Source organism: Staurois parvus, unplaced genomic scaffold, assembly GCF_062004578.1.
Source record: "Staurois parvus isolate SC_StPar_1 unplaced genomic scaffold, SC_StPar_1.0 ptg000649l, whole genome shotgun sequence".
NCBI classification, from domain to species: domain Eukaryota; kingdom Metazoa; phylum Chordata; class Amphibia; order Anura; family Ranidae; genus Staurois; species Staurois parvus.
Genome location: NW_028318445.1, coordinates 136,154 through 158,301, shown reverse-complemented (window position 1 = coordinate 158,301; position 22,148 = coordinate 136,154). Strand labels below are relative to the sequence as shown.

At 43.4% G+C, this 22,148-nt stretch overlaps 1 protein-coding gene across 1 annotated transcript in view; it reads left to right on the top strand.

Annotated features, from left to right (window-relative positions):
- The window catches only part of ALKBH5 (alkB homolog 5, RNA demethylase), a 31,343-nt gene extending 10,275 nt beyond the window's left edge, over positions 1 to 21,068 (top strand). The window contains exons 3-5 of the mRNA XM_089694084.1: positions 9,489 to 9,569; positions 12,270 to 12,407; positions 20,089 to 21,068. Coding sequence (XP_089550210.1) covers positions 9,489 to 9,569; positions 12,270 to 12,407; positions 20,089 to 20,275 — 406 coding nt within the window. The 3' untranslated portion in view covers positions 20,276 to 21,068. The remainder of the gene's footprint in view (positions 1 to 9,488; positions 9,570 to 12,269; positions 12,408 to 20,088) is intronic.
- The last annotated feature ends 1,080 nt before the right edge of the window (positions 21,069 to 22,148 follow it).

Here is a 22,148-nt window from a genome sequence, read left to right as displayed (position 1 = left end):
GAACTACAGCTTCTATGAATGAAAAGCAATCTGTGGATGTAGACGGGGCTGATAATACATCCACCCTCTTCATAGATCCGGTTTCATTTGTAAAAGCTGTAGTAGGGCTTCTGTGAATGGAGCGGCTGGGTGGGAATAGTCAGCATTCTTTAGAACCTATGGTGGCCCCTTATTTCTATTAACCCCACTGCACCAGACGATTGTGGGGATGGGGGGGGCAGAGACAGAGGAAAATTTCACCTAAAGGAGTGAAATCAGTTGGCAGAAGGGACATACGTCCTAGTGAGTGTGTGGTTGTAGACTTTCCTTTTTCAACTGTGAGAGCTGAACCTCTCTAATCATATGACTGAAATCTGATAAACTCAGCAGGCAGTTTTGTGCGTGCCGAGCAACTGAATATGTATGCTTGGCCAAGATGTTAGTATAACTGATACACACATGTTTAAAGTGTTGCTAAACCCCGGACCCTGCGTTCCCTATTATCGGGTCTCCCCCGGACCCTGCGTTCCCTATTATCGGGTCTCCCCCGGACCCTGCGTTCCCTATTATCGGGTCTCCCCCGGACCCTGCGTTCCCTATTAATAATAATAATATTATAATACAGTATTTATAAAGTGCCGATAGTTCACTCAGCGCTGTACATTACAAAGGGGGACAGAACATGTGACAGAACAATACCAATACAATGCAAAACATGAGGGGATCGAGGGCCCTGCTCTTTCGCGCTTACAATCTAGCGGCCGCTAAACCCCGGACCCTGCATTCCCTATTATTGGGCCGCTAAACCCCGGACCCTGCATTCCCTATTATTGGGCCGCTAAACCCCGGACCCTGCATTCCCTATTATTGGGCCGCTAAACCCCAGACCCTGCATTCCCTATTATCGGGTCTCCCACAGTACACAGAACCACAATTATTTTAGTAAATAAACTGCCAAATACCGTTTTTTCTCATCAGCAGGTAGAGCAGTCTTGTGACTTCTATCAGTGTTCAGTTGAGCACTGATTAAAGCTTGTAGGAGGAGTTTTCATTCTCAATGCCCTATGAGATTGCATAACCCCTAACCCACTATGGACAGTGCTGATTGGGCCCCATCCTGATCACATGCACTCTCTCAAGAAGGAAAAAAACTCGCAGTACGTGCCAAACTGAGCATGTGCGGAGTATCCCCAAGGCTCTGCTCTCAGGAGATGAAATGGGGGAATGTGGAAACTGTTGGATCAGAGGATAAGATCAAATATCCTTTTTACACAGTGCAGAGGATTAACCCCTTAGGTTCCACAGTGAGTATAACAAGCATGCTTTACTGCATCTACAGACTGATTGTATTGTTGTGGGTTTAGTAACACTTTAGCTCCTTGGCGCCAACTACGCAAATGTGTAGAGGCAGCATATTTGCATACCGATGTAAACAAAATGTGCCGAGGGGGCGCTACCGGCACCTTAAGGAAAAGATCCTGATCGATACTTGCGATCGGGAGCTTTCTGATCATGCCTCTCGAAGGGCTGGGAGGTGCTAGAGCCAAGAGGTGAATACTAACCAAGTGTGATTAATATCCATACAAAGCACGCCACGTTTATAGGAAAGCTGCACTGAGCGCAAAGGAAGGTGACCACTGTGGATCTTTCCTTCTGAAAACACTGCAATGCTGAAATGGTTTACTACTTTAAGACTTCGGGCATGAACAAATATGGGGATCAGGACCTACAGGCTGATAATAAAGACAAATTGAATGTTACTTTTATATTCATGAATACATTAATGTGTTTGGGGTTTTAATACATGCTATGTAAGTACCTGAATTTGATTTAATGTCAGCCCTGTGTAGTCCCTTTACAGCAGAGCTTAAACTGGCCGAGGGAGAAGCAGCACAAGGGTGCAGTCATTTGTGCTGCTGTGACTGTCTGTCTACAAGATGCATGTTTGAGTGGAGGGGGGCAGAGATGAGTTTTTGCTGCTTCTCCCTTCAGTGTCCAGTCACAGACCAGGGAAAAGACTAGAACAGAAGTGTTGTGTAGCTGCAGCAGTGCAAAATCAGGTTTCTGCGCTTTGTGGCAGAGCTGTATAGATTTAAGGACTGGATTCACAGAACACAGTGACTCAGATACTGAAGTCAGAGATTGAGGCGGCTAGTATTTTTTTTTAGGAATTCAGCAATGGAATCTTTTTTTTTTTTTTTTTTTTTTTCCCTCACAAGTATTTTGGCACACTGTTTTGCTTAGAGCTGGCATGCATTTTAATTATTATTATACAGGACTTGTATGGCGCCAACAGTTTTCTCAGTGCTTTACAATATAACAGGAGACAATACAAGAGGGATAGGGGGGCCCTGATCCTGGGAGCTTACAATCTAGGAACATTTTAATAGTGAACGCCATGCTCTCATGTGATCTGATTAGGATGCGGTTCGTCATGTCACTTCCTTTGTTTGATTCACAAGAACTGTGTGTATGAAGTGAAGCATGCTGCAGGTTTAATTTGGCTTTCACTGTGTTGCTGCAGCTGTCAGTATCCATGTTCCCTCCAGAAAGCGTCATAGGCGTAAGGTCAGCGGACTGCCAAGTGTCAGCATCTTGGCATGAGGGACCCGTGAACTGCGAGGCTTAATGAGACCGGTTACATTTCAGTATTATGAACTTACCAGGTTCATAGACTGTATAGATTATATGCAATTGCAGGTTAATAGCAACGGAAAGACTTAAGCGGAGCATAGATGCATCCAAATGTGGTCGTCAGCAGGGACCAGTCAAAGTTTTGTTCAGTGGGGCCTTCCCTGCTTTACAGAAGTTGAATGTATATGGAATGTCCAGTGAGCTCTATGGGTGTGTAGAAAGGTATAAGCTGCTGGCACTAGAGGACCGCCCTTGGTATCCTCACTAGTGACTGAAATATAAAAGGTTTATATTTCAGAAGTTGATTGTTTGGATTGACTTCTGTCCTACAAAAATACTGGGAAATTTTTTGTCAATCAGTAGCAGCTGCCCCGATCGGTGTACTCTGACAGCAGCAGAAGCTGCAGTCAGAATATGTCTCTGCTGGCTGGAAGGATTGGGGGCAAGGGTGCTATGGAGGAATCCAGCTGAACGAAAAAAAAATTTCCTTTACACACCCCACCAAGAGTTGAATGCTGTTGCCTGTTCACATAGATACGAATTGGATGTGGTTTGAACCGCAACCAATCTGCATGACGTGAAAAAACATGGTGCCTGTTCACATATGTCCAGTGTGGTTTTAAAGAGTCATGTCTGATTTCTGAGCAGTGTGGTTCAGGGGCGGATTACAGGCTATTGATTTCTATGGGAACCGTGTCTAAACCTGACATGTGAACAGGATAAAATCCTGAGCTGATCCTGATGTAAACCTGACCTGAACCGGTGAACAGCTACTGTCAATGAAACCTGAGCTTCAATCCGCACCGCACATGTGTGAATCGGCACTTACTAATTCTGTCAGTTCAGCAGAGAATGATCATAGTCATCAAGGGGCTGGAAATGTTGTGTTGTGGAGGATTTTCAGGTAACAAAGGAAAAAGGAACCTAGGAAAAAAAGAAAACAAATGCAGTTCTGAAATGGCTGAGTTGCCCTACAAGGGACTTTTTCTGCCTGCAAGGGGAAAGTCGCTGGTTCCCATGCACAAAGACAGACAATATGACTTACAGCTGCTACAGCATCCCCAGCGGCCAGACCGGTCCACCATGAAAGACTGGTTTGAGCCAAGCTGACCCAAACAACCTCTGAAATGAAAGAGAACCTGGAGATCTTTTAAAGGGTTAGTTGACCTTTACCAAAAAACTGCCTTTGCAGATACGGGGCGCTGCAGCTAAAATAAACTGTGCACCTCTGACTAAAGTTAAATAATGACCTTGCTGTAGGTGTAGGCCATTTACATACTGCCTGAAGGGAATTCTCCCAGGGTGTTGCTAAGTGAGGCCTTGTCCTTGCTGCTCGCCCCTTCTGTTGCTGCTCGCCCCTTCTGTTGCTGCTCGCCCCTTCTGTTGCTGCTCGCCCCTTCTGTTGCTGCTCGCCCCTTCTGTTATAGGAATACAGAGCTAGAGCTTTTGTGTCAGGGAGAGAGGGAGCATTTGAGGGGTTTTAAATTTGGGGGGGTGGGCTCACATGTGATGGTTGAGGTGAGCAGTATTCAGGTGGGAGTATTCCATTCAGGCTTTGGGAAGCATTTAAATGGCCTATACCAAGTACATTATTCAATTTTAATCTGCGCTGTACAGCGTGTGTGTGCGTGTGTGTGCGTGTGTGTGCGTGCGCGTGTGTGCGCATATGTATATAAATTTTCTCTAAAGACGCGCCATACCTGCATAGGCAGTTTTTATCGTAAAGGTGAACTAACCCTTTTTTATCTGCAATAAGCTATTTTAGCATTTTATTTATTTTTTTAACTTTATTATTCAGGATTTATATAGCTCCAACAGTTTGCTCAGCGCTTTACAATATAACGGGAAACAATACAGTTCAATACAAGAGGGTTAGGGGGGCCCTGATCCCGGGAGCTTACACTCTAAGAGGGAGGGGACACATTAACTCTGTATTTAGCCACATGCCTGGAGTTAAACTTTTAAGCCTAACTTCAGCTTTCTGTCACTTTTTTAAAATAATCTGGACCAAGCTGGTCCATGCGAACTTTTGCCTTCACTAAGATGTTCTGCTGTGAGCGCGGTATAAACTGTACATAGCATCATCTAAATGGAGTATACATTGCTGTGTTCCAGCAGCGAGGTGGGGACTTCCTATCATGTCCCTGGAACAGAATCAAAGCACTCTGATCCATTCACAGAAAGCCTTGAATTTTATGAACAAGTGCAAGGTTTCCTCTGATTAGCCGAGTTGGAAAGTCAGGCGGACAGCGGCACAATCTCCAACTTGGCAAAACAGAGGTAGCTTTATACCTATTCATAAAATACAAGGCTTCCTGTGAATGGCTGAGCAGTGCTCAGCTGGTGTCCTGACAATCAGTGATGTCATCAGTTGATAAGGAGGATGTCTGCTACCTGCACAGTATCCTAGTTTGACCCTCCCCCGCCCCTCTCCATCAGTTCTGGAGTCACATTAACTCAGTGATGGATAAAAACTGAGGGAGATGAGAAACATGGGAATACTAGTCAGTACCATTGTGCAAAAATGTATTTGCTTTGGAAGAATAAATCACCTCTAATGTTGGGTGTCCTAGGTGTGTGGGTGTTACTGTGTTTATATAGAACTATTAGAATCGTTTTCCACATTTTAGAATGGGGTGCCTCGGGATTGTCCATAATTTTAAAGGGTGCCTTGACTGAAAAAAGGTTGAGAAACGCTGATACAGTGCATGTAGCAGCCTGTTTAGTGAAGGTAGTAGTTTGTTTGGAACCAGAAAGCTAACGTTGGGTTTTAAAGTGAAAGTAAAGCTGGAAAAACTCTTCACTGCTCCAACCATCCGGTGTCCAACATCCCGTGCCACTGCTGACCTATCTTCTCACCGACTTCTTGGTGGGCTGCCATGGGATGATCTAAGGCCTGCTCATGTATAGTTTTCATTCCAGCGCAGTGGTTGCTGTAAAGAAACCTGTGAAGAAGCAGGTAAGTTTTTTTTTTTTTTTTTTCTGTTTGCAGGAGATGCATGCATCGCATATCTCTTCTGTGATAAATAGCCTGGCTGCTAGTTGTTTCAACACTTCAGTTCTATTTTTTTAACCCCCCCTGGCGGTATTCCCGAGTGTAGCTCGGGGTAAAATTTCAGTACCACAAGCGGTAACCCCGAGCTACACTCGGGAATACATTGCAGCATTGCTCCAGGATCTATTCTTCTCTTACCTTGTCCTGCGCTCCCGCGATGTCACCCCTGCAGTGTCCCCTGTAATGTCCTCCGGCGGAAGCCGGCATCCGTCTTCTGGGTTCCGTCCCCTGCGACGTCAGGACGTACGGGGGATGGAACGGCAGGAAATTTGGATGACAAAAAGTAACATTCACTAAAATCACATAGTATAACATTCCTGTATCAAACCATTTCACATACATTTTGTCCCGAGTGCTTTGTCTGGCCCCCTGCCTGCATTTTTACTGTTCTTTCTGCCTGGAAACTGAGAAACGTCCATGGCGTCCAAAAAGCGTCTCTTTAGGTCAAAATCTGTTTTAGACCGGCTAGAGAACAGCGATAGTAAATCAGAACCACTTGCAGAATTGAGTGATAATGATTCGTGGGGGAAATTCATCATCAGACACTGAAAACGATTCTGTGACTTTGCTCAGCGATGTGCGAACTTGGCGCTATATTTCACATTTCAGTCTTTTTGGTTTGATTGTATTATTGAATTAAATCTAATATTTTTTATGATTAAATTATAATTTATGATTTCGTATTTAAAGTTTTATCATACCCGGGATGTTTACTAGAATCTTGCTCGGACAGATTTCAGTGAGTTATTCCTAAAAATTACAGGCCTACAATTAAAAAAAAAATATTTAAATGCAAAAAAAAGTACCGCTTTGAGCACAGAAATACTGACATAATCAGACCGCTACGAAGGTTAAAGTGGTATTAAACTCCCATGATATTTGCTTATGTCTGCTTCAACGGTCTGATGCCTGCAAGGTCCCCCACTGGCGGTGTCAGAACTTTCTCCCTGCTTTCCTCCAGGTGCCAGTCTTCGGCCACCTTGATTGGTCAGTACGGAAGGAAGTCACTCCTTGAATGCAGGAGTGTAGTCATCAAGGCACTGTACCGGAATGTAAGCTGGGCATGCTTACAGGGAGCAGGCAGGTAGGTTCATCTTATTGCAGAAGAGACCTGCAGTGTCTGGTGCAATATCTTTTCTGCAATAAAGAGCCTAGTTGTGTGTTGTGCAAAGTTCCACTTTAAGTGCAGCCTAGGGAACATGATCTGTTTGCCAGGTGCACACAGCCAACATATCCTGCCAAACACTCCTCCTTTTAAACAAAGCAGGCAATTGATTCACGTGCTGTAATTTCCTGCACATGTTTATTTCCAGGTCCTTCCAATTTTTTATTTTTTAAACAAGGCTGCAGGTGTACACAGCCCGGTGTGACTGTTGGCAGTTTGTTTTGACAGCATTTGTCAGCTTTATTCTCTTGGCAAAGGCACCTACTCCATAGATCGACTTCATTGCCACAACTGCCTTGTTTGTGGTGTTCTGGCAGATCTGATTGCTGATCACTGCGATTGTTCTGTGGAGTAACCTTATTAGCATTTTATGTAATCCACTTGAAAAGGACATCGTAATTAGCTGTTAAGCTTCAGATTATATTTGTATTACCCGGTGGAATCTGAGGGAACCGGACAAGCCACTTCTTGATCGCGAACAAATTTTTGATGTACCATAACTGTTGGTTGAGTTCCCAATTAAGGAAATCTCTACTTCAAGGCTTGACAAATTTGCTTTGAATCTAGAAGCCAGCTAAAAGACTTAGGGTTTGGGTTGGGGTTGGGGTTGGGTTTGGGTTGGGGTTGGGTTTAGTTTTGGGTTTAGTTTTGGTCCCACACTCCAGTGAGTGCTGGGGGGCAGAGCACAGAGTTGGTGACTGACAAGTTACTGTCTCTGTGCTCTGTGAAGACTGAGAACTGAGTGTTCAGCAGCATGGATTGATGCTGCATCAACCAAGGTGAGTATTCAAGTTGTGTTCTTTTTTTTTTTTTTGTTTTTTGTTTTTTTTTTTTTTATAACTTCCCAAAGAAAAGGGAAACTTCCACTTCAAGACTTTGTCCCCCAGTCCCCATTAAGGATTGGCACCTTTGGGGAGCTGGGGGGAAGCGGGTACCCAAATTTGACAGGTATCCGCTCCCACTTCTGCTGCGATCGCCTAGGCAAGCGGAAGTTGTCCTCCCTCCCTGTAGTCTTCTGGGACACGTGACAGGTCCCAGAAGACTACGGGGCCATTCACAAAATGCAGCGCTTCTCGGGCATGCACAGTGGGCACCCGGCTGTGAAGCCACAAACTGTCACATCCAGGTGCCCACACTGAAGATGCCGACTCCGGGGAGAGAAGATGGCCGATGAAACCAGCCGTGGTGAGGACACCGTTGGACCGGGGGACAGGTAAGTGGCTGTATATTAAAAGTCAGCAGCTACAGGTGTTTTTTTTTTTTTTTTTTTTTTTTTTTTTTTTTTTCCCTCCCAGCTCCACTTTAAGTCTTATTAATGTCCTCATATCTTTTTTTTTTTTTTTAATGCTATGGGGTTTATTTACTAAAGCTGGAGAGTGCAAAATCAGACTCACTTCTGCATAGAAACCAATCGGCTTCTAACCTCAGCTTGTTCAATGAAGCTTTGGCAGTAAAACCTGGAAGCTGACTGGTTTCTATGGAGAAGTGACCCTGATTTTGTACTCTCCAGCTTTAGTAAATAACACCTATGAGTCTGGTCCTTTGTTTACTTTATCTGAGCCTCGTGTCCAGAGCCTGATTGTATTATTAAACTCTGAATACGTGTGTGTGATTTCTGTCCCATATTGAGGTTGAGCTGAAGGGGACATTGAGTGACCCAGGCAGCTTTTCCAATTTTGGAAACACTCCTGCTTGCCCTGACAGCATCCATATTAGGAGAGTGTAGGCTGTGAAACAGGATCTTCAGTCTTGTGCCTTCGGAGCAAGGAATGAACTTGCACTTTCTCTGCCAGTGGTGCTTCTTATCGTTCGATGCAGTATTACTAGTGAATGATTGCTTTTACAATTCCCACTCCATCCCTGACTCTTGCAGCCGATTAATGTTGGTTTAATTTCCCCTTTTCATTGTCAGCGAGCCAGCAGAGCACTATGATTGCATCTTGCACCTCTTGGCTCAGTCCAAGAGGTGTTATTAGACTTTTTCTTTTTGATATATGATGGTCTTCTTCCTTTTTTTGTTGTATACTTCTGTAAAACTGGTGTTTAGTCAATGTTTAGACATTTATGATATCCAGTTTTATCTGTGCGCTACTTGTATTTTTGTCTTTGAACAGTTTTTTTTTTACTTCGCTGGATTTGTGTAAGAATGTAATGTGTGGTGATTGTAGAGTTGAAACGACTGTCAAAGGATCCAGTAGCATGGTCTACTTGTGCGTAGTTGGTGTGTTACTGCGTGTTCGTTTTTATGCCATTTAGATTGTAAGCTCCAACGAGCCGGGTCCTGTAATTCCTGTTGGATTGAATCTTATTGTAAGTGTACTGTCTGCCTACATTTTGTAATGTGCTGTGCAGGGGCGGACTGACAACTCATGGGGCCCCCGGGCAATAGGAGATCATGGGGCCCCTGTGTCCTCGCTCACACTGAAACCACACCCAAAAAAGCCTATGAAAGGTACCAGGGGCATTTCATGGGGCCCCCCACTGACCCTGGGCTCTCGGGCAGTGCCCGAATGGTCAGTCCTCCCCTGGTGCTATGCAAACTGTGCTATACAAGTCTTCTGTTTATATCAATAATATGGTTCACGAGTTTAAAAAAAAAAAGTGGAGAAAAGTGTTTTAATTGTTTGTTTGTTTTTTTTTTTTTCTTTCTTGCAGTGGGTACGCAGCAGATGAGATCACACACTGCATTAGACCACAAGACATAAAGGAGAGACGTGCTGTGGTAATACTTAGAAAGTAAGTTGAACATTTTTGCTTTTCATTTTGTTATCCCTTTTTGTTGCCACAGTTGTTTTTTGCATACATGTCCAAATAATCATTTTGTGCCTGAAGATTACACACAACCCCCAAATATATTTTCTCAAAGCAGACACCCTAAAATAAAAGGGGTGGTAGTTCCAATTTACGTCACACAATATTACCCCAAAGGTCTAGGATATATAATATTTCAGTAAAAAAAAACACACTAAAGTGAATTTTAGGGCAAACAAACGCAATAAATTACCCAATTTTTTTTGGTAAGACGAGGTTGCACCGGGTTAATACCCAAAATGTCAAACCTTTACATTTTGTGTGCATCTGTGAAATGGTGACAAACTTCAGTGCCCTATATTTTCTATAGGTGACTCTTCAAAAGATCTACAGGTCATCAGTTTAGTGGCGGTCTGGTGCTAGAAAATATTGCTGTCGTTCAGACAATGTATGGCAATCGTTTTCATGCGTAGACGCCCATGGTGTGTTACATTCGTACGTGCGTATATGTGGGGGGCCTCAATTATTTATTTTTTTTTGGGGGGGGGGGGGGAGGGGGGTTTTATGTTCTTGGGTGTAACATCTCCCTCCCATCACGTAGGGTCCCCTATGTGATGAATTTTTGGTGACAGGTTCTCTTTTGAGACATGCATGTCTTCTCTGGGCTCCACTGAATATATTGCAATGCAGATCGCATTTCAATACATTCCTTCCCGGCTATACTAACAGGGGAAGTAACAGGAGAACTGATTCCTGCCACTGTCAAGGCTTCCTGTGAATACAGGAACAGGGGAGAAGAGCTGCTGCAGGCGGGGCAATGCTGGATCGAGAATGGGCTCGGGTACGTGTTTACTGCAGTACTAATCCCCAAACCAATCGCCTCCACCCCCTTCCTTTTTTTTTTTTTTTTTTTTTTTTTTCTCCACCTGGTGATCTGGCCAGTAGCGCACCTCCTATATTAGAGGGCCTGCACTCTGGGTGAAGGAGCACAGGGGGCACAGCAGACAGCAGAATTGTTTGTGTGCCCCTTTGTTTTGTTTGTTTTTTTGTTTTTTTTCAGCCTGGGGTGGAGACGAGTGTTCCAGTTATTAGCTGCTGTTTGGCTTCAGGGAAAGTATTTAAATCTGCTAACACTTTATAATTTACAGAAGTTTGTTTACCTTTTGGGATAAAGATATTACGTGAATAAATAAAATCTGAAAAAAAATAAAAGCTGATCATTGAATCACCCCTACCAATGGAAAATGGTTCGTCTCATCCATGTAAACTGATACATTCTGCTGGAGAGTTTGAGCTTTTGAAAAACAGACTTGCTGGCTGAATCAGTAGATGAACGTTTGCAAAGAGCCTGAAAAGGAAACTAATGCAGCCACCACATCTAAGTCTATGCACACTGGACATTTTTACAGCTGCTTATTTTTTGCTTTTTTTTTTTTTTTGTTTTTGTTTTGTGTTTTTTTTTTCTACAGCCAGTGAACTCCCCAGCATGTTCTATGTGTCCATGGACACAGACTGTAATTGCCTTTTTTTTTTGTTTTTGCTGGGAAAAAATTTTTAATGCTGAAAAATGCTGTAAATCGTAGCAAACTGGCTTTTTAGGACTTTTTTTTTTTTTTAGCAAAAAAAAACCTTTTTATTTTTTTTGGGAAGGGGGGGTAAAACCACACTTAAAACCACAAACGCGGCAAAATGGTGCTAAATGCTTTTGCAAAAACGTGACTTTACACAGCTAATGCCCAGTGTGCATGGAGCCTAATAATTGGTAAGCAGCAAAATGTTTGTTTTTGGGTTTAATACTGTTTTGGGGGAACTGCTACTGAATTTTTCTCTACCCTAATTGTGTATGTGTGATATATTAATTTTCTCTTTTTAATGCTTTAGATCTGTGTGGGATGGGGTTGTTTTTTGTTTTCCCCCCCCTAACCCTCCCCCCATAACCCTGAAATGTGCCTTTTTGGTTCTCAGTGTCACACTGTTGCCCATAACATCCAGTCAGATTCCACCTGTGGCGGCTGGAAAAGCTTGTTCCACTATGTTTCAAAAAAACCTGCCATTCCAGACTTCAGGGCGAATAGCAGACAGGACGTATAGGTTTTTAGATGTTTTTAAAATGTAAAGTTTTTTTTGTTTTTAAAGTGCATTTAAACTCAAATGTAATTTATTACAGCTTGCAAGTCCTTAAATGTGGTTGGCTACATCTTTTTGTTTGTTTTTTCCTTTTTTTTTTTTTTTATTTTCACCTATTTAATGCTGCAAATAACACCCTTCCTTTCCCTGGGTGGCTGTGCTCACTCCTCAGCTGTATGGAGGAAGCCATGATTGCCACCCTGGATGGGCTACAAACAGAAGTGACAAGGTCGCAGCATTTCTGGCAAGCTCAAAAGATATTCTGTACTTGCTGAAAGTGTTGGCTTAAAAAGTAAAAACAAATGCAGACATTGCATCTAAGGTCTGGTAAGCTTTACTTGACAGCTGTAGAGAATAGGTTTGAAAATGTTAAGTGCCAACTGTGTAGTTTTTTTTTTTTTTTTGTTTGTTTTGTTTTTTTTCTAGCATGTAGGCTACATGCTCCTGGGTTGTGTCCTGCCTTGATGCAATCAAATTGTATTTCCCTTTGCAGTTCTGCTCTGCTTACATCTGGATGCTGCAGTATATATATTAGTGTGGTTTCTCTTTTATTGCCAGAACTAGAACAGAGGCTCCACGCTTGGAAAAGGCCCTTAGTGGAATTTATCATCCTGAACGACTGTCTGGGAACAACAGGCAGCAAATCCTGAAACCAAAACGCTCCCACCGCAAAGCTGATCCTGACGCAGCTCACAGGTATGGAAATGACTGCAGACTCTTCCCGGGTTACTCTGTGGCTTGGTCGGTTAACTTTTTTTTTTTTTTTTTTTTTTGTCCTTGGGATGTGCATATCTTGTTAGAGTGCTGCAATAATTGGGGGTGATGCACCGTTCCCACAGTCTTCATTCTGACACCCAACCATTACTGTAACATAGAATAGAGCTTTCCAGTTGACCTCCAGGCAAATGGCTGACTACACACATAAAATACATACTGTATATGGGAGCTGTTTTTCCTTCCAAAGGATTTGTATTGAGTCCTGAGGTTTACACAGCTTTGCCATACAGCTCAGTCCGGTCCGGCAGTGTTGGGGGAATAGATCGTTCTCTGCTACCATTTCTTTGGTCTTTTGCCTACCTCCACCCACCCTGTGACCGCATAGTGAAAGGAGAAACTGCACACAAATGAGTTCATCTCTGCTCTATCCTTCTATCAGCATGCTGATTGCATTGCAGAACACCTCCATGGTTCCTTGTCCTCCTTTTTCTCATCCCCATCTGACCTAATTTGGTATCTTCTTCTGTCCTATTATATAGCCTGTACATCAAATTCATTTTACTTACACTGCTTGAATTTAAAACTGCATATACCGGTTTATTATATAATTCCAAGGTGTATTAATGTGTGCCTTGTTGTAGAACTGCCTGGAGTTCAGCTTTATATATAAATCGGTCTCTGAAATTTCATTCTAATGCTATAAATGTCCATGCTAAAATTTGGCTCGGAGGCTCCTTTTTCCTCTGAGCTTCTCCCATAGCTGAGTGTTCCTGGATGATGCAGAGAGTGGTGGTGCCATCCCTGTTACTTTGTTAATCATAATGCTGTAAAAGGAAGAGTGCTGTGGTAACACCGCACTCGGCGGGGGGATGCCTATCACACCCTCATGCATAATATATCCTTTTGGGTGAATTCACACTTTACTGTTGTGACAGCCCTCCGGTGCTGCCTGTGCTAGGGGGAGCAGTGTGGTGCACAATTCAGCGCATTGTACAGCTTTGTTTTTTGTATTGGCTTTTTTTTTTTTTTTTTTTTTGAAGCGTACAAAAACTTTGTTCACAGCAATGTCCAGCAGCTTAATGTGCTGCCTGACTATTGCAATGCGATTCTGGACGGTGTGCTGCGATACAATGCAGCATTTTCTTCATTTCATTGCAGCAACAGCCAGGCTGCATTGCAGTGTGAATGGGATTCATAGGAAACAATTGTTTCCAATATGTCTCTGCAATGACACGTTTTACCTTGCGGTAAAACACTGGTCACTGTCACATGTGTAAATTGGCCCTAAGAGAAGTATGAGGGTTTTTTTTGTTTTGTTTTTTTTTTTTGTAAAAAAAAAAAACCCCTCACTTGGGTGGATGCAGCATCAATCGGATGCTCAATCTGTCATCTACCACCTCTTAGACCAGGGGTAGGCAACCTGCAGCTCTCTAGCTGTTGAACTACATTTCCCATGAGGAATTGCAACATTACAAAACTGACAGTTACAGCTATGACTTGCAGAGGCATGATGGAACTTGTAGTCCTGCAGAAGCTGGAGAGCCGCAGGTTGCCTACCCCTGTCTTAGACTGAGAACAGAGTGATCAGAGACTGCTGTGTGCTTGGTTTAGTGACCGGCTCTCTGCTTTACCTTCCAAAGCTCACTGGGGGGGTTCAAACATCTGGGTGGATCCCGACATTAAAGTCAGGTTTCCCCCAGAGTGTGGACTGACTAAGTTGATGACAGACGATATCAGGCTTTAGCCCTGCTGTTACCTGAATCTGGGTCACAGGAGTGCAGAACAAAGTGACCTACAGGAGAAGTAGAGCTTAATCCGCTTTGGCCATACGTCTTTAATCTTCCTGGACAGACTTGCATTCAGTGTATCCTCAGTCCTCCCAGGTAGAGTTGGCCTTGAAGACTGAGGACAACTTGTAGTAAAGTACTGTAAGGCCAGGGCTTTGGGTTGAACAATTGCAATGACTAATTTTTAGAGAAGTTTTTTAACACTTTTTTTTATTTTTTGGAGTGGGGAGGGATTAGAACACCTGTCAGGTTTCTATTGCTCCATACAAAGATGGGCACTTGCTCCATGTATAGTGGTAAGCACAAGTCCACAAAACTTTAAATATAGTTATAAACTAAATCCACTTGGGTGCATTTCCCAACACCACACTGCGCTATGGAGCCTTTACGAGGATGCTGGGTCATGCCAATCTTCCAAACCTTCACCACGTGTTCATAAAAAGTGCATGTTGTGGATGTTTTCTCATGAGGTAAGTCTCCAAACTCTCCTTCATTCAGTTGTGTCATTTAAGTACACTCAGATGCTATTGAATGGATGTTCCCTGCTTTATCACTGAGTGTAGTATTTATCATGATCGAGTATTCAGATAAAAGGGGCAGCACAGTGGCTAAGTGGTTAGCACTTCCACCTGGCAGTACTCGGGTTGCTGGTTCAAATCCCAACCACGGCACCACCTGCCTGGAGTTTGCATGTTCTCCCTGTGTCTGCGTGGGTTTCCTCCCACACTCCAAAGACATGCTGGTAGGTGAATTGGATCCTGTCTAAATTGTCCCTAGTATGTGTATGTATGAATGTGAGTTGGGGACCTTAGATTGTACGCCCCTTGAGGGTTAGGGACCTTAGATTGTACGCCCCTTGAGGGTTAGGGACCTTAGATTGTACGCCCCTTGAGGGTTAGGGATCTTAGATTGTACGCCCCTTGAGGGTTAGGGACCTTAGATTGTACGCCCCTTGAGGGTTAGGGACCTTAGATTGTACGCCCCTTGAGGGTTAGGGACCTTAGATTGTACGCCCCTTGAGGGTTAGGGACCTTAGATTGTACGCCCCTTGAGGGTTAGGGACCTTAGATTGTACGCCCCTTGAGGGTTAGGGACCTTAGATTGTACGCCCCTTGAGGGTTAGGGACCTTAGATTGTACGCCCCTTGAGGGTTAGGGACCTTAGATTGTACGCCCCTTGAGGGTTAGGGACCTTAGATTGTACGCCCCTTGAGGGTTAGGGACCTTAGATTGTACGCCCCTTGAGGGTTAGGGACCTTAGATTGTACGCCCCTTGAGGGTTAGGGACCTTAGATTGTACGCCCCTTGAGGGTTAGGGACCTTAGATTGTACGTCCCTTGAGGGTTAGGGAGTGATGTGAATGTACAATATATATGTAAAGCGCTGTGTAAATGGATGGCTCTATATAAGTACCTGTAATAAATAATAGAAAAATCACTCATTTTTCACTGATTGCAGTATACAGTGTATACTGATGCTGGTATTGCAGTCACTGTTTAATGTGAGTGATTTTTTTTTTTCTTTTCTCTGAATATTCATTCTTGATAAATACTACCCTAAGATGCCTTTAAACGAATGTTCCTGCTTCATCGTGACACAACCGAATGAAGGAGAGTTTGGAGACTTACCTCATGAGAAAACATCCTTGGGGAATTTAGTGTGGTCTGACCATCCTGTAAAAAGATGTCAAAATCCTCTGTGCACTTTTTTATGAGCACAAGTGGTAAAGTTTTGGGAGATTGGCATGACCCAGCATCCTCTTAACCACTTCCTGCCCAGCCTATATTCAAATGACGGCCGGGCGAACCTTGTCCCTCCGGTAGGGCATCATATGACGACCTTCCTGGATCGTGCTTTGCGCGTGCCCTCAGGGCCGTGCTGTGGTGAGATCTGTCACCGGCTGCTGTGTACCTCCGAGACAGCCGATGACAGATCTGTGTACCTGCCCTGTTGTCAGTACCATGTGACCTGCTGTAACCAATCAAAGCAGGTCACATGACAGTTGTATACAATGGATGGCTTCCTTTTCATGCCATCCATTGTATACAAGTGTCTAGCTGTGAATGGTCAGTGATCACATGACACAGATGGGCTGTGACTGGCCCAGCCTGTCCATGACATTAGCTGTGGCTAATCGCCACAAAAAAGCTGAGTCGATTTTCATTCAGTTAAATTCTTTGCTATAAGCAATCAAATTGTGTGTGGAAAAAAAAAATTCTGATCACGTCCCCAAAGTAGTACAATGTTACTATGGTAACATTGTACTACTTTGGTCATAATGTAATATGAGAGTCTTAGAGAAAAAATGTAATTAAAAAAATGGTTTAATTTTTTTTGTCCTTTTTCGGAAAATGAAGTAATTAAAAAATTTTAAACTTCAAAAAACTCTCCATGCCTCTTGTGAAATACATCAGACTGTCTACTTTGCAAAAAGGGGTCATTTGGGGGTTATCTGTCCCGTCCTGACATTTGGGGGGCCTCAAGAAATTAGATTGGCCGTCAGTACTTCAGGGTCGATCAGTTTTCCAATATATTCCATAGTTTTGTGATCTCTATAACTTTCCTACAGACTAAATAATAAATACGGATTTGGATTATTTTCACCAAAGAAATGTAGCAGAATACATCTTGGCCTAAATTTTATAAAGCACAATTATTTGCAAACGTTTATAGCAGAAACAAATGTGTTTTTTGTATTTTCGAAATTTTCAGTTTTTTTGTTTTTTTTTGTTTTTTTTTTTCTTTTTAAATTTAGCAAAAAATAAAAACCCCAGTGGTGATTAAATACCACCAGAAGAAAGCTCTGGTTGTGTGAAGGAAATGATAAAATTTTAGTTTGACAATTGAGCGGTCATGTGACACTGTACCCAAACTTTGAGGGCGCTGAAACCTGAAAATCGGCATGGGCAGGAAGGGGGTAAAAGTGCCCGATTATTGAAGTGGTTAAAGGCTCCATAGCACAGTGTGATTTTGGGAAATGCACCTAAGTGGACTTTTATTTTGTTTAGAATTTATATTTCAGGTTCTATAGACTTGTGCTTACCACTATACATTCAGCAAGTTCCTATCTTTGTGAATATTAATAATGGTCTATTAGTGTTTGTACACCTAACAAACTAACCCGTGCACTTGGTTTTCACATTCATGTTTGTCACTAATAAAAAAAGTGTGTGTGTGTGTGTGTGTGTGTGTGTGTATATATGTGTGTGTGTGTGTGTGTGTGTGTGTATATATGTGTGTGTATATATGTGTGTGTATATATGTGTGTGTGTGTGTATATATGTGTGTATGTGTATATGTGTGTGTGTGTGTGTGTGTGTGTGTATGTATATATGTGTGTGTATATGTATGTACAGTTGTGACCAAAATTATTCAACCCCCAATGCTGTAAAGGGGTTTAGGGACTATAGTGTACATTTGGAATTGTATTCAGAATCAAATCCTACAAGGACGTTGTAACTACCCAAATGCAACTAAAATGACATCAATTGTTTATGTAATACAGTAGTAAATGGTTCTTATGTGGTTTCTTCATTGCCACAATTATTCAACCCCTTAAAGACTACCACTCTGAAGAACAGAGGTTCATACAGGTGCTTTCCATCAGGTATTGAAAACACCTGTGGATGTCACCGAGCAGCAATCAAGCATAATAAGCACCAATTAGGCAGCTTTAAAATGACTGTGATACTCAGCTCCTTCTAGACATTTACTGGTGTGGTTACAAACATGGTGAAGGCAAGAGAATGGTCCAGGAAGACAAGAGAAGAGGTGATTTCTCTTCACAGGAAGGGCAATGGCTATAAGAAGATTGCAAAGATGTTAAACATACCAAGAGACACCTTAGGAAGCATCATTCGCAAATTCAAGGCAAAGGGCACTGTTGAAACGCTACCTGGTCGTGGCAGAAAGAAGATGCTGACTTCGACTGCTGTGCGCTACCTGAAGCGTAGAGTGGAGAGAAGTCCCCGTGTGACTGCTGAGGAACTGAGAAAAGATTTGTCAGATGTGGGTACAGAAGTTTCAGCCCAGACAATAAGACGCACACTGCGTAATGAAGGCCTCCGTGCCAGAACTCCCAGGCGTACCCCCTTGCTGTCTCCAAAGAATAAGAAGAGTCGACTGCAGTATGCCAAAAGCCATGTGGACAAACCACAAAAGTTGTGGGATAGTGTTCTGTGGACTGATGAAACAAAATTAGAACTGTTTGGGCCCATGGATCAACGCTATGTTTGGAGGAGGAAGAACAAGGCCTATGATGAAAAGAACACCTTGCCTACTGTGAAGCATGGTGGAGGGTCAATCATGCTTTGGGGCTGTTTTGCTTCTGCAGGTACAGGGAAGCTTCAGCGTGTGCAAGGTACCATGAATTCTCTTCAGTACCAGGAGATATTGGATGGAAACGTGATGCAGTCCGTCACACACCTGAGGCTTGGGAGACGTTGGACCTTTCAACAGGACAATGATCCCAAGCATACCTCCAAGTCCACTAGAGCATGGTTGCAGAGGAAAGGCTGGAACATTTTGGAGTGGCCATCGCAGTCACCAGACTTAAATCCGATTGAGAACCTCTGGTGGGACTTAAAGAAAGCAGTTGCAGTGCGCAAGCCTAAGAATGTGACTGAACTGGAGGCCTTTGCCCATGAAGAATGGGCGAAGATACCCGTAGATCGCTGCAAGACACTTGTGTCAAGCTATGCTTCACGTTTAAAAGCTGTTATAACTGTAAAAGGATGCTGTACTAAGTACTAAGATTGAATGTCACTTGGGGGTTGAATAAAACTGATAATGCTGTGAGCACAGAAAAGACATTTGTGGTTATTTCATTATAACTGTTATGTTATATTTGTCTGACCTACAAGTGCCTCTTTAATGTAAATGTAAGCAAGATGACTGAATGATCAAAAGCAATGTCAAACTGGCCAAAACACTCAATTTCAGTGGGGGTTGAATAATTTTGGTCACAACTGTATGTATGTATGTATGTATATATATGTGTGTGTGTGTGTGTGTGTGTGTGTATATCTTTTTTTTTTTTTCTTTCAAATGTGTGTATTAAGGAGGCGCCACTATATTGGTTTCAGATTTGAGGTTTTTATTGCGGTCTGTGGGCCCTTTTGGGCAGATTCAACCTCTCTATTTGTTCAGTTTACTGTTATTATTGAAAGTAAAGGAATCCCAAATTGTGGGTTGCCATCAGAACGCTAGTAGAGGGTAAATCTTCCAATGGCGACACTAGTATTGGTGACACAAGAGGATTACCTAGTTTTGGAAGGATTCCCTCCTCCCTTTCTATTTTTGGCTATGGGACAGGAAGTGAAGGGAAACCTACCCAATGTGACATGGTGAAGAGAGAAAAAAATAAAAAACCTGACCGGGTTATAAACTTCCCTTACTGTATTAACACTGAAAAAAAAGCTAGTTTTGCCTTTTAGTTACTTTAACCTCTTGGTGCCGGCCGCAGGCAAATGTGTGGCCTCCCGGTGTCTGGGCCTTGACGGTGAGCGGCTGCACTTTTGCGTGCAATTAAGAAAAACCTATGTGCTGAGAGCGCTCCCAGCACACATGGTCCGGTACTCACAGGTCCCCATCTCCTCTTTCGATCAGGAAGTTTCCTGATCATGTGACTGCAAATCACAGCGGTCACATGACCCTAAAACCCTGCCCCTGGCTTCTGAAACCCTTAAAGGGCCAGGAGGTGCCGGCACCAAGGGGTTAAGATTGGAATACTTAGTGTTTTTGGTCTTGATTATAGTGCTGATAAAAATGCAAAAACGCTTTAACTGGTTCATGTATATGGAATCCATTGGAGGCAGCAGCTGAATCCTATCATTAAACCCTATTATTTTTTTTTTTTTTTGTCTCGTTCCTCAGACCTCGTGTTCTTGAAATGGATAAAGAAGAAAACCGAAGATCTGTACTTTTACCAAAACCAAGGAGACGGAGCATTGTCAGCTCTGAGAACTATTGGCGGAGGCCCTACGAGTATGTGGACAGCTACACAGATACGGGGGAGGATGAGGGAAGCCCAGCCCGGAAAGTAAAAATGAGGCGACACTGAGGAAGCTCTTCCACGGACTCCGGTCCCCAGTCGCTGGACTGTGGAACAACCTGTATATTTTTTTTTTTCCCCCCTCCCCTCTGCCAAGGCGGCGTTGGAAGACATTGGTCTCCTCTGTAAGTCAATGCAACGTGTTCCGGATCCAGTCTTTCTCACTTTCCAGCATGTTTCTGACGTGCGTTTGGGCTTATGCCAGCAGAGGACCCTCCTGAAACCTTCCCAAAATGGGGAGGAAGCAGCAGTCTTGTCCAGCATTGATCTTGATTGCTGACAGTTTTATGGGCTGCACATTGGCAGCAGCTTGAATGGCACTGACGGAAAGTACTGTTTATGTTGAAAGCAAAGGATGCCGGCACTCTCAAGGGACACTTCGGTTGACGACGTTCAGTTTGTTTCAACAGTTTGTGTTTTTTGTTTTTTTTTCTTTTTCCTTATTTTTGTTTTAGTCCCTGTGAGTAGGAGAGAGAGAGCGAGAGAGAGAGCGAGCGTGAGAGAGTGGTCACTGAGGTGTCAAGGACTGACGAGGTGTCGGGTGGCGCGTACTCCACCCTCTGAAGTAGGAGCGGATGTACATGCCGCCTCTTGCCCTCTGTCCTTCTTATTCTATAAATTAAAATAATGGTTAGGAAAAGTCCGCAATGTTTTTTGAACGATTCCGTATGCTACAAGAGAAATCCAGATGTTTTATTTCTAGCAATATAAGCACTAATAATAAAGTATATAAGCAGATTTGTTTATTCTGTACTGGCTCCGGCTGTCTGTAAATTATCAAATTAAATTCTGTTTTTGCTCATTGTGTTGAAGGATTCTTGACTCGGACAGATAATTGCGGCTTATTATTATTATTATTATAATACAGTATTTATAAAGCGCCAATAGTTCGCTCAGCGCTGTACATTACAAAGGGGGACAGAACATGTGACAGAACAATACCAATACAATGCAAAACATGAGGGGATCGAGGGCCCTGCTCTTTCCAGCTTACAATCTAGGAGGGAGGGGATGGTGGCACAGGAGGAGATAGCTGTGGGGGATGGAGTGGTAGGAAGAGTGGAGGAGGTCGGCAGGTTAGCAGGGGGTGGGGTAGGCTTCCCTGAAGAGGTGCGTTTTCAGGGTGCACCTAAAAGAGGAGAGTAGGTGATAATCTGATGGGTTGGGGCAGGGAGGGTGACACCCTGGAGGATGGGTGACACCCTGGAGAAGTCCTGGAGGCGGGCATGGGAGGAGGAGACCAGGGAACTAGAGAGAAGGAGGTCTTGTGAGGAGCGGAGTGTGCGTGTTGGGTGGTACTTGGATATTAGGTCGGTGATGTAGTTCGGGGCAGTATGGTGGACAGCTTTGTATGTCAGTGTTAGGATTTTGAATTTGATCCGTTGGGCAATCGGAAGCCAGTGGAGGGATTGGCAGAGGGGGGTGGCGGAAACGGAGCGGTTGGAAAGGTGAATGAGTCTGGCTGCCGTATTCAGGATGGACTGAAGCGGGGATAGCCAGCGGCGAGGCAGGCCAGTGAGGAGGGAGTTGCAGTAGTCGAGTCGCGATATGATGAGGGAGTGGATGAGCTGTTTAGTGGTTTCTGGGGTTAGGAACGTGCGGATTTTGGCGATGTTGTGGAGGTGGAGTCTGCACGAGTTTGTTAAAGATTGGACTTGGGGCTGGAAGGATAGGTTGGAGCATATATTATGTTTGAGCTTTTGTCAGTCGGTACTTGCAGGAATTTTTTTATATTCCAAATGATATTATTATTATTATTATTATACAGGATTTATATATTATTATTATTATTATACAGGATTTATATGGCGCCAACAGTTTGCTCAGCACTTTACAATATAATGGGGGACAATACAGCAACAATACAGTTCAATACAAGAGG